The following is a 12,622-nucleotide window of genomic DNA, read 5'->3' as shown; positions in this document are numbered from 1 at the left end:
GTAGGCCTTGAAATACATCCACAGGTACACCTCCAGTATTTTTATGTTTGGATAAATAACGTTCCCAAAGTAAACTGCCTATTTCTCAGGCCCAGATGCTAGAATATGCATATAATTGGCAGATTAGGATAGAAAACACTCTAAAGTTTCCAAAACTGTCAAAATATTGTCTGTGAGTATAACAGAACTGATTTTTCATGCGAAAACCTGAGGAAATCCAACCTGGAAGTGCCTCTTATTTTGAAAAATCCCTGTTCCATTGCCTGCCTTTCCTCCATTTAAAGGGATATCAACCAGATTCTTTTTCCTATGGCTTCCACAGGGTGTGAACAGTCTTTAGACATAGTTTCAAGCTTTTATTCTGAAAAATGAGCGAGATTTATCACATCGTGTCAGTGGACTGCCAGATGTCCTTCGATTAGTTCATGCGCACGACACTAGTAGCTAGACATTTTCTTTCTCTCTTGTATTGAATAGTTGACCATCCGGTTGAAATATGATCAATTATTTATGTTAAAAACAACCTGAGGATTGATTATAAAAAACGTTTGACATGTTTCTACGAACTTTACGGATACTATTTGGAATTTTCGTCTGCCCGTCATGACCTGCACGAGCCTGTGGATTACTCAACAAAACGCTCCAACCAAATGGAGGTTTTTGGATATAAAAATAATCTTTATCGAACAAAACAATCATTTATTGTGTAACTGGGAGTCTCGTGAGTGCAAACATCCGAAGATCATCAAAGGTAAGCGATTAATTTTATTGCTTTTCTGACTTTCGTGACCAAGCTACTTTGCTGCTTGTAATGTTTTGTCTACTGATCGATGTCCTCACACAAACGCTTGGTTTGCTTTCGCTGTAAAGCTTTTTTTCAAAATCTGACATTCCAGGTGGATTAACAACAAGCTAAGGTGTGTTTTGGTATATTGCACTTGTGATTTCATGAAAATTAAATATTTTTAGTAATTTAATTTGAATTTGGCGCTCTGCAATTCAGCGGATGTTGACAAAAATGATCCCGCTAAAGGGATCTGTGCGCCTAGAGGTTTTAAAGGCACAGTCAACTTAGTGTATGTAAACTTCTGACCCACTGGAATTGTGATACAGTGAATTATAAGTGAAATAATCTGTCTGTAAACAATTGTTGGAAAAATTACTTGTGTCATGCACAAAACTATAGTTTGTTGACAAGAAATTTGTGGAGTGGTTGAAAAACGAGTTTTAATGACTCCAACCTAAGTGCATGTAAACTTCCGACTTCAACTGTGTGACGATAAGTGGTGAGTCAAGTCGTAAAAGACATGAGTGAGCTGCCACCCATTTTTTATTTGACCTCTATTTAACTAGGCAAGTCAGTTAAGAACAAATTCTTATTTTACAATGACGGCCTACCCTGGCCAAACCCTCCCCTAAACCAGACGACACTGGGCCAATTGTGCGCAGCCCTATGGGACTCACAATCACAGCCGGTTGTGATACAGCTCGGGATCGAACCAAGGTCTCTAGTGACGCCTCTAGCACTGAGATGCAGTGTCTTAGACACATTTCTCTAAAACAGGCTATAGGCTAGATGTGCACAACCAAGTCCGAACATTTGGCTAAATTAACATGGGCACATAAGCAGACAATGAAAGCTGTTACAATATTCAAAGATGAGATTTCTCTAAAACAGGCTACAGGCTACATGGTCACCACCAAGTCAGAACAGTAAGCAATGTTCTAAGGGGGAAAGGGACAATGGGCTACAAACTGTTTACTACACAACATACACATAGTATTACATTCTTAGCTACAGTATACATATCTCCTTGGCATATTACATCACTTATATAGCAGCATACTAGACATATTTATGGACTCACCATTGTTGTGCTGTGCTCACTTGAACAGGAAGTTGGCATGGCGGTCCTTCTTGTCATCAAAGTCTGGCATTCTCTGGATGGAGTCATGCTGGATTGACAGCATGGCCAATGCTTTTAACCTTTTCTGGCCCACGGAGTTGCGTATTAAGGTTATCCTTTTAAGTGGGGAAAAGTTTCTCTCTGACTCCGGTTGTCATCAGAGTGGCGATGAAGATTTTGAAAAGAGAGACAAGGCCTCCTGCAGGTTATTCTGAGTGACTTCAATAAAGAAAGTGCTGTCTTTCCAGTGTGCAGCTCAGGATGCCGGTAGACAGTGAACAGTTCCTGTTTCAACTTCTCCTGGTTACCCACAGGCCCTAGCTTGGTAGCACACTGGAGTTCTGCGGTTGGAAAACAATCCTTCAGTAGTGTTCGGACACCACGTACATTACCACTCATCACCGCTGCCCTGTCTAGGTTTGTGCAACCAGCTTCTCCTTGACATTCAGTGGCGCTAGGACTTGTTGGAGAGGCCAACACCAGTTTTGTCCTTCACCTCTAAAAACCTCTCACACACACTGTTGTCTGGTAACATGTAGTAGCACAGCACTATTACCATCTGTGACTTACAGGAGTCGTCAGTGGTCTCATCTACCTGTACAGATGCAAAAGGAGTCTCAGACATCTCCTTAGCTATAGCTTCTCTGTACACTTCATACACACAATCCAAAATGGGTTGGTCGTCATAAAGCCTTTGTAGCCTGTAATCTCCTTCACGCATGGTCTCAAAAATACACCTGAAAATGCCTGGGTTCAAGGAGTCGGCCGACTCGTCATGGCCCCTCAGTGCTGTCTCACAATTGCCAGAATTTAATACATGCTATAATTGTGTCAAGCACGTACCTATTCTCCTCCGTTTGTTGGTTGTGAAGGTTGATGGCTCGTCTATATGTCTAGCTGAGCCACAACGTTTGATTTCCCCAGTATTCCCAGTTTAACAGCGTTATATGTGATGCACAATTCTCATGTATTCAGACCCTTTTCATACAGATGTTTTAAATCCTTAAACCCAGACCACACAAACTCTCCATTGAATAGCAGGCAGGGCAAGCAAAATAATGATTGCTTCGAAATGCTTGCAGTTAGCCACTGCTTCCTTCCAAACCACTCATTGTTGAATTTGCGATTTCTGACTTGTGTAATGTTTATATCCAAAGGCCAATGAGCACCGAGACATTTTATCTCTAATTTCTCTTCATATGACAAAGATTGAAAAGCATTTGCCAGTAGATTGTCGACTTGATTCATGATGATTACTGCAGGCTTGCTGACTAAGATTTTTTAAATATGATGTTGACATGATCAGTCCAATAAAAGCTACTGTACATATGTGATTTGATGTAATTTTATCTGTGGCCAATGACCTTGAGCCTTCTTGGACAGGCACTTCTAATGTAACTCTATGGCAGCACCCAAGGGGCTTGAATTTCTGAGCTCTCCCTGTAGATTTTGCAGTGACGTAGTGTCCCCATGAGTAACAGAGCACTGAGCCAATCACGTCGCAACTAGAGAATATTACCAATCCCAACGCTTTGTATTTCTGCTGGCTGCCTGTTAAAGGAATTTCATTCCTGTGTTTATTAACCAATTCAATTAAAACACTCTGCCCATAAATAAGAATTTGTAAGATAATTATCAGCATAAAATGGACAGATACCAGTCTTAAAATCAATCAATCAATAGCGTTTATTCTCGAGAGTACTGAATCATAGTACAATTTACATCAGGTTATATAATAAAGATGATGTCATAGGTTTTAATGTCCATCCTCCTCTAGAATACAATGGCAATACAGTTCACAGCCTCATTACTGTCTGCCACCTGTTAAACTATCTGCAACCAACCCAAGGTCTTTCCCCTCCCTGGGTAGAGACAGAATGTCCTGTAAGGAACACAGCATTCCAGCCTGTCTGAAGATAACTCCATTCTTTCTAATAAGGAACATATTACACTCAGCATTATGATTATAATAAGTTTCATTCATACAGTAACATCTAAGTCAAATGTATACATATTTTAGTCATTAAACACAAAAATCCCATAACACTGCCCCACCACCACAGAAAGAACTGATCTCGACTAAAACACCTACATTTTGGAGCTGCCTTACTCAAGAAAGTAAAAAAGAGACCATGTTTGTTATACAGCTTTATTAACTCAGTATTAGATGTGTTTTTGTTACATTGTTTGCAAACTGATGTGACACGTAGTAATGCCAAAATAACATGCTAAACAGGTAGGGCTCAAATGCCCTGAATGATGTGTCACTACTGAGTATTTGGCCTCCCACTGGAAAATCAATGTGATACAAAGTAGAGCAGACAGAAATCTCATTTTTTTTAAAGTTGAATTATGAAGTTAACAAAAATAAGTGTCTTTCCGAAAGACTAGAAATGTCAGTAGCCGCTCTCGGTACCCAGATCCAACTCAGTTTCTTGAGAGAGACTAGTACAAAGCTGACTGAAATGTAAAACATGGGAATAAATGTAAACAGGACAACATATACTGCTGAAATACTGGACATGCATTTATATATCTGTAATGGCACAAGTTAAAGTGGTTATAAGATGAGAAAGAAGAACTAGGAGATTATCTGTCCTCTGATGCCCCTATGTGGTTGGAGTTAGTACTACACCCAGTAAAAACAACACTATATAGTCTGGAAGGCTAACTTTGGTCCCTCAACAGATATGTTTTATGGCAAATTAATTTATTTTTATGGCTTCTCTCTCCTATTGGACGGAGGGAGTAAGGCACTGATTGATAGATTGGTTGACGGTTAGTCAGATGTTAGTGAGAATGTTGCTGGTCACCATGGAGACGGTGAGCGTGCCCGGGAGGTCATTGTCTTGGTGATTACCCTTGTCCCTCAGGTGGACGGTAACCTGCTGGGGGTCGCCGGGGTCAGAGGTCAAACTGACCTGACCCAGGAAGGAATCCATCAACACGTTGTTGTTATACACCTGGGGGATGAATCAAGTTGTATTGAATTTAATTGAGAGAACGGTTACATACAGAAACAACCCAAATTGTAATGGTCACTAACTCCTCTTTAAGCCACAGGCGCACACACACACACGGACCCCACCCCCCAGCCCAGTCTCCTCACCTCTATCAGTATAGGCTGGTTAGTTTTCTTCCTGTAGAATAGAGCCTTGGTGTCAAAGGTTGGGCTGCGGGTGTCTTTATAGACCGGAGAACAAACCTTCTCCCCCTCACAACGAATGATCACATATGGGTCTGACGCTGCAACACACATACAGACTGTCAGTAGGAGAAGAGAAGAGAAGATATGAAAAGGACCAGAGAAGAGAAGGGAACGGACGGAGAAGGGAGAGAAGAAAAGGGAACGGACGGAGAAGGGAGAGAAGAAAAGGGAACGGACGGAGAAGGGAGAGAAGAAAAGGGNAAGGGAACGGACGGAGAAGGGAGAGAAGAAAAGGGAACGGACGGAGAAGGGAGAGAAGAAAAGGGAACGGACGGAGAAGGGAGAGAAGAAAAGGGAACGGACGGAGAAGGGAGAGAAGAAAGGTCTGTATACCTCCATCAGAGTCTTGTCCAGCCAGTCCATCTGCTCTGTGGACATGAATCTGAGTGACCAGGGAAGGGAAGCCACACAGTCCTGACCAACACGTCTGGGCTGGCTCATCAAGGGTTAACTCTCTATGAGGGGGGGCAGGAGAATGAGGAGAGTGAGAGTGAGAGATAGAATGTGTACGCGTGAGTGTGTACGCTTGTGTGTGTGTGTGTGTGTGTGTGTGTACCTGCAGTCGGCGGGGACGTCAGTGAAGATGCGTAATAGGAAGTCTCCTTCCAGAGCGGGGTCAAAGGTTGTGGGTATGACAACGTAACGACCCTCCTTCAGGGAACAGCGTAGGAACACACACCTGGAGTTGATGTACACACTCCCACACACCTTCTGCTGCCGAGTGTGCATACGGTACTGCCTGTTCAACTCCACCTACACACACACAATAATTTTAATGAACACATTAATAAGACTTTCACACACATTCATTTTAAATTACACATTAATAACACTCTCACACACACTTCTCACCCGGTGTATCTCYAAGCCTATAGCCAGGTTTTCTCCCTTCCCCTCTTTAGGTCTGGCTCTCTTGTCTGTCTGCTGTAGACATACCAGCACCTCATCCTCTGGCTTCTTCACGTTGAACACATACTGCAGGGAGAGATACACACACAGACCAGTCCTATAAATGAATACACACACACGCCCTCCCCCCATCCCTACCCCTACCTGTGGGTTCTGTATGAAAGTGTGTTTGTTGTTGGTGCAGCCCCCAGCGCGGTTGCTGAGCGGGTTGTCATGGTTCTGCCAGGCACCCTTTAGAGAGCCCTCCTCCCAGGTCTTGTGGAGAGACAGGTAGGAAGTGTTGATCAGACGACACATGATCAAATCACTGAAGTACTGACAGAAGTCATCAAATGTCATCCTGGAGGGGGGAGGGACGAGGAATGGGGGAAGAAAGGGAAGTCATCAAGCTTCATCATCCTATGGCCATCTATTTTCTTAGCCGTGTGGAGGAAAGGTTAGGGGTCATGGCTAGAGGTCATAGGTTAAGGGTTAGAACTCACCAAAATTCTCCATCGTCCTGCACAATCACGCCGATCTTCTCTCTTTCACTCTTACTCACCTTCCCCCACTCCTCTGAGCTGAGAGAGAGAGAGAGAGAAAGTTCTCTATCGCTCAGTGTTTGTCTGAAGAGTGTGCTGTGTAGAGTGAAAGAATGCTAACAGAACAGAACTGATAGAGTAGGGATTCAAGGTTCTGAGACATGGACAGCAACAGTGGCTCACATGCAGTTTTCCCCAGACCTTTTGGTGCCGAGATCCTCTATGGAATTTTCCTACAATACAGGATATAAATTAAACAAACATTCTAACAGGAATGAACCATCCATCTGTGCTAAAGGTCTCAGTTTCCCTGTTGGCCTACACTACCTCTATCCACCAGCAGAAGGAGTGAGTCATGAACAGGTCTATATACACACACACCCGCCCGCCCGCCCACCCACGCACGCAGGGGCGTTCCTCCAAGTATTTAAAAAAAATATTGTTGGGTTTTGAGAATATGAAATATACTTATTCATGTCACTGAGGGAGTGCTGAGGTTTAGAGGGTCTACACCAGAAGTTAAGGGTTATAGGAGGAAGGTATATAGTGGGTGCAACAAAGCTTGGAATGTGTTGAGTGCAGGTAAGTGATTACATGTGGCAGGCATTGATAAAGGTGAGAGAGCCATGGATTAGTGGTGGAAGGGGGTTGAGTTCAGGTCAGGTCACCTTAAGGGAGAAATAGAAGTTTATGGCCCGTATGATTAGTGTCCTGCCTAGCAGTAAAGAACGATGTTTGTACAGATGGGTAGGAGGAGACAGCCTATGAGGAACGGTTAAATATCAGCGCTTGTGGGAAAATGTATTTTGTCTGAATCCAGCTGTATCGACCCTTTGGGAAGAATTAAACTTGGTTAAGCTTCTCCTCTGTTAATTAGACGATAGCTAGATGCTCATTTACTGCATTTCCACACAATTTAAAAACTATAAAATGCAATTTGGAGACAAGGAAAAGCAAGCTAAATTTACTCTAGCATTAGCTGCCCGCTACGCACTAGCTCAGAACCGGTATTAAAACGCTTGTTTAGTTTAATGTCAAGTCAAACAGCAGTTACCAAGCCAAAGACATCTACTACAGTCATCTTTACCTCCGCAATGTGTTGAAAAAAAGTCACGCTGTTCCCTGCAACTGCGTTGATGTACTTTCCACAGAGAGGAAGAGGCAAAGCGAGAGGTTTCACMCTTGCAAAAATCAGTCCAATATAAGCCCAATGCGTTTCAATAGGCTTATTTTGGACATAAGCTTGTCACCTGCTTTCCTTCCTTTGGGACAACGAATCCCATTGTTAAGGCTTYGACACGAGCATCTCGTCATTATATACATATCTCTGCTCTTCATAAAGCCAGCCAGCCATACAAACAGTGTTCTCTTCCGCTCCCAGGCATCTGCATGGTAGCAAAGTCAGACAACTAATGCCGCTAAACTGKATTTGCCTTTTTWAAATCGTGATTTGAAAGATTTTCGTTGCCTATTTTAAAAATTGTTGGTGATGAGCTAGCTAGGGTATGGCGACTCCCATATCCAATTGATGCCCCTGCACACACTCTCCTCCACTCCCCTCCTACCAGTCCAGGTCTTCCTTGTGAAAGAGGTCTTCTGACCTCAATGGGACTTCTTGTATAACTAAAAGGTAAATAACAAACACTTTAAAACCTACCTGTCGCTCCAGGCTCCTTTCCACTCGCTCTCTCCCCAGGGATTTCGGAGTCGTATCATTGTGAGTTTGTCGGACTTGAAGTAAGCCATGAGGCCGTGGCCCAGCCGGACCTTTCTAACATCCGTCACAGCGTAGGCATGACCCTTCACCAGACCACAGGCCAGACGAGCCTCCATCTCTGCTGAACTGGCCGCCTGGAGGGAGTGGTGAAGGGTCAGGACTATAGGTGTGTGTGTGTGTGTGTGTGTGTGTGTGTGTGTGTGTGTGTGTGTTATACCCGTATGGAGGCGCTGATGAGGCCTCCTCTGTTGTGGACTTTGAGGACTCTGTCGAACAGCACTGAGCGTTTCTCCTCGTCCGTACTCAACCCTTCCTCCAGCAGGTCCAAGGGCTCCGAGACGCCACCCGTAAAATCCACCAACGCATCCGCTGTGTTGCCCCCGTCCAATGCCTCGTAACACCCATACATCCTACACACACACAGCAAAAGCAATACATCCCACACATAAACACAACAGTCTACTATAGTATTAACTTGGCGTAAGCCTTCCTCACCAAATCAGTGTGTGTTTGTGTGTACTAACTTGGCGTAAGCCTTCTCCACCAGGGCGCTCCAGAACTCGTTGCTGTCACTGGAGTGACAATACACCAAGTTGCCGTTCGCAGTGGGCAACCGGTCGTCGATGACAACATCAATCCATTCTCCAAAGCGCCAGAAGCGGAAGTGGAAAATTCCGGCATAAGATTCCGGCTTCTCCTCATCCCATTCCTGGTCCTTATGGTCKGGAATCACCTGGGAGGGAGATAAGATGCGCAGAACATGTCACAGCTGTATGCCCTGGCTGGTGTAGCGGTAATGCTGCAGCCTCCGGAACACGTCTTCAGTGTCGGCATGGGTTCGGATCCGGCCTACTATACAATCTCCCTCCAACTTTCCCCACTGCCAGTCTCTCTCACCATCTGCTCGATACACATCTGAAAATACCTGAAAAATATCTATTTAAAAGAACACATCACAGCTAGGGCTGTGGCTGTCATGAAATTTCTTCAGCCGGTGATTGTCAAGCAAATAACTGCCGGTCTCACAGTAATTGACCGTTAATTAACATAAAACACATTTAGCATCTCCTGTCTTCCACACATAGCCTACAAGCCACTGATGCAGACCTTTGAGACATCTACATTTAAAAAAGTATAGTAAATACATTTAATATAGTCCACACCATCACAATAAAGCACTTATTTTAGACAGATCTAAAGAAACATGATATGAAGAAAATGTAGTCTATTTCAAAAGAACAGAATAGTATACTCTGAGTTGTCCTTGTGTTATGTCCTGATGTGGCTATGCCACATGGCTGTGGGCTACACTAGTTCATTTAGCAGACAAAATTTGCTTAGAATTCCGTGGCATTATTTTATAGTATGAAGAATACAATTGAACAAAGCCGAATAAAATAGAAAGGATATTTTCTTCAAAGGATTTGCGCACAGGCGGCTAATCTGTGTTGAGCTGTTAACAAAGAAACCGGTAGTCCTGTATGCTWAATTTAAAGTTATTTACTGTATGTAACTTTAGCTGTGATACAAACGTCGTGCTATTTGTTTTGATGTTTAATACATTCTAGGGCTGCATGATGCCACTAATGATGATTTGAAAAAWGTTGCATGAAAGGTCTCTCATTCACAATTTTACAATAACTTTATAATGCCTKGAATATCTCGGCGGCATCCCCTTTGTGTGGCCGTAGTTGGTTGAGGTCGGAGGATTGTGGAGGCCAGGTCATCTGATGCCACACTCCATCACTCTCCTTCTTGGTAAAATAGCCCTTACACAGCCTGGAGGTGTGTTGGGTCACTGTCCTGTTGATAAATGATAGTCCCACTAAGCGCAAACCTGATGGGATGGCGTATCGCTGCAGAATGCTGTGGTAGCCATGCTGGTTGAGTGTGACACAGACAGTGTCACCAGCAAAGCACCCCTACACCATAACACCTCCTCCTCCATGCTTGACGGTGGGAAATGCACATGTGGAGATCATCCATTCACCCACACAGCATCTCACAAAGACACGGAGGTTGGAACCAAAAATCTCCAATTTGTACTCCAGACAAAAGGACAAATTTCCACTGGTTTAATGACCATTTCTTGTGTTTCTTGGGCCAAGCAAATCTCTTCTTCTTATTGGTGTTCATTAGTAGTGGTTTCTTTGCAGCAATTTGACCATGAAAGCCTGATTCACACAGTCTCCTCTGAACAGTTGATGTTGAGATGTGTGTGTTACTTGAACTCTGTGAAGCATTTATTTGGGCTGCAATTTTGGAGGCTGGTAACTCTAATGAACTTATCCTCTGCAGCAGAGGTAACTGGGTCTTCCATTTCTGTGGTGGTCCTCATGAGAGCCAGTTTCATCATAGCGCTTGATGGTTTTTGCGACTGCACTTGAGAAATTTTCCGTATTGACTGACCTTCATGTCTTAAAGTAATGGACTGTTGTTTCTCTTTGCTTATTTGAGCTGTTCTTTCACAGAAGATAGCACTATTTGGTTAAAGGGCTATCTTCTGTATACCCTCCCTACCTTGTCACAACACAACAGATTGTCTGAAATGTATTAAGGAAAGAAATTCCACAAATTCACTTTTAAGAAGGTACACCTGTTAATTGAAATGCATTCCAGGTGACTACCTCATGAAGCTGGTTCAGAGAATTCCAAGAGTGTGCAAAGCTGTCATCAAGGCAAAGGGTGGCTATTTGAAGAATCTCAAATATAAAATATATTTTGATTTGTTTAACACTTTTTTGGTTACTACATGATTCCATATGTGTAATTTCATAGTTCTGATGTCTTCACTATTATTCAATAATGTAGAAAATAGTAAAAATAAAATAAAAACCCTTGACCGGTAGTGTATGTGTGAAAAATGTTTTGATTTAGAATGGACCATTATCATGCATCTGTCTCTGAAAATAATACATGTCATCTATGCACTTAAATAGCGAATGGAGGACACTTTTCCCATGGTTCATTTTCATGCCAGCCTCCTGTTGTAAAGAGAAGCAATGTGCTTAATATTAGGAAAGTTGAGAAATAGTGTCTTCGGAAAGTATTCAGACCCCTTGACTTTTTCCACATTTTGTTACAGCTTTATTCTAAAAGTAATTAAATAAATACAAATCTTCAGCAATCTACACACAATACCCCATAATGACAGAGCAAAAACATGTCTTTAGAAATTTTGTCAAATTTATTTTAAAAAACAACAACTTATTTACAGAAGTATTCAGACCCTTTGCTATGAGATCCGAAATAGAGCTCAGGTGCATCCTGTTTCCATTGATCATCCTTGAGATGTTTCGACAACTTGATTGGAGTCCACCTGTYGTAAATTCAATTGATTTGACATGACTTGGAAAGGCACACCTATATAAAGGTCCCACAGTTGACAGTGCATGTCAGAGCAAAAAACAAGCCAAAAGGAATGGTCTGTAGAGATCAGAGACAGGATTGTGTCGAGGCACCGATCTGGGAAAGGGTACCAAAAATGTCTGCAGCATTGTAGTTCCGCAAGAACACAGTGGCCTCCAACATTCGTAAAATGGAAGAAGTTTGGAACCACCAGGACTCTTCCTAGAGCTGGCCGCCCGGCCAAACTGAACGGTGCAAAGTACAGAGAATCTTGATGAACACCTGCTCCAGAGAGCTCAGGACCTCAGACTGGGGCGAAGGTTCACCTTCAACAGGACAATGACCCTAAGCACACAGCCAAGATAACGCAGGCGTGGCTTCGGGACAAGTCTCTGAATGTCCTTGAGTGATCCAGCCAGAGCCATCTCTGGAGAGACCTGAAAATAGGTGTGCAGCAACACTCCCCATCCAACTTGACAGAGCTTGATCTTTGTCATTATAGGGTATTGTGTGTAGATTGATGAGGGGAAAAAACTATTGAATCCATTTTAGAATAAGGCTGTGACCTAAAAAGTCAAGGGGTCTGAATACTTCCCGAATGCACTGTAAATATAGTAGGCCTAGTCTATAGAAAGCATATGGAAGTTCCTCTTTTTAATAGAGGCCACAATTGCATACCCTATAGAAATATTGCGCAACATGGGCTCTCATGAAGTGTTTGATTAGATTTTCGATTACATTTGCATTGATGTCAGAGTGATTAGCGGGACAATAGTGTGCTGAGTACCAGACAGTTAGCAAGTTTGGTAGGCTACTAATGACCAGCAGCAGCATCAGCACTTGGAGAAGCCTAATTACCGAGTGACTAAACGGTCACATGGAATTTGCGATAATGCGGTCACCGTAACAGCCCTAATCACAGCTAATTAAAACAGGAGCAAACAACACCATCTAGTGAATCAGAACAACCAAACTCCAACAATACACACATACACACCAGACAGACAGACAT

At 43.0% G+C, this 12,622-nt stretch overlaps 1 protein-coding gene across 1 annotated transcript in view; it reads right to left on the bottom strand.

Annotated features, from left to right (window-relative positions):
- Positions 1-3,569: 3,569 nt before the first annotated feature.
- Positions 3,570-12,622, bottom strand: part of LOC111982664 (calpain-5) — a 55,830-nt gene continuing 46,777 nt past the window's right edge. The window contains exons 3-12 of the mRNA XM_024147853.2: positions 8,787-8,995; positions 8,480-8,672; positions 8,203-8,396; positions 6,507-6,584; positions 6,169-6,364; positions 5,968-6,090; positions 5,672-5,868; positions 5,449-5,570; positions 5,017-5,153; positions 3,570-4,870 (exon numbers count right to left, since the gene is read on the bottom strand). Of these exons, the coding sequence (XP_024003621.2) occupies positions 4,691-4,870; positions 5,017-5,153; positions 5,449-5,570; positions 5,672-5,868; positions 5,968-6,090; positions 6,169-6,364; positions 6,507-6,584; positions 8,203-8,396; positions 8,480-8,672; positions 8,787-8,995 (1,629 nt within the window). The 3' untranslated portion in view covers positions 3,570-4,690. The remainder of the gene's footprint in view (positions 4,871-5,016; positions 5,154-5,448; positions 5,571-5,671; positions 5,869-5,967; positions 6,091-6,168; positions 6,365-6,506; positions 6,585-8,202; positions 8,397-8,479; positions 8,673-8,786; positions 8,996-12,622) is intronic.

This window comes from Salvelinus sp. IW2-2015, linkage group LG22 (genome assembly GCF_002910315.2).
Source record: "Salvelinus sp. IW2-2015 linkage group LG22, ASM291031v2, whole genome shotgun sequence".
In the NCBI taxonomy this organism is placed as follows: domain Eukaryota; kingdom Metazoa; phylum Chordata; class Actinopteri; order Salmoniformes; family Salmonidae; genus Salvelinus; species Salvelinus sp. IW2-2015.
This window is presented reverse-complemented; position numbering and strand designations above follow the sequence as displayed.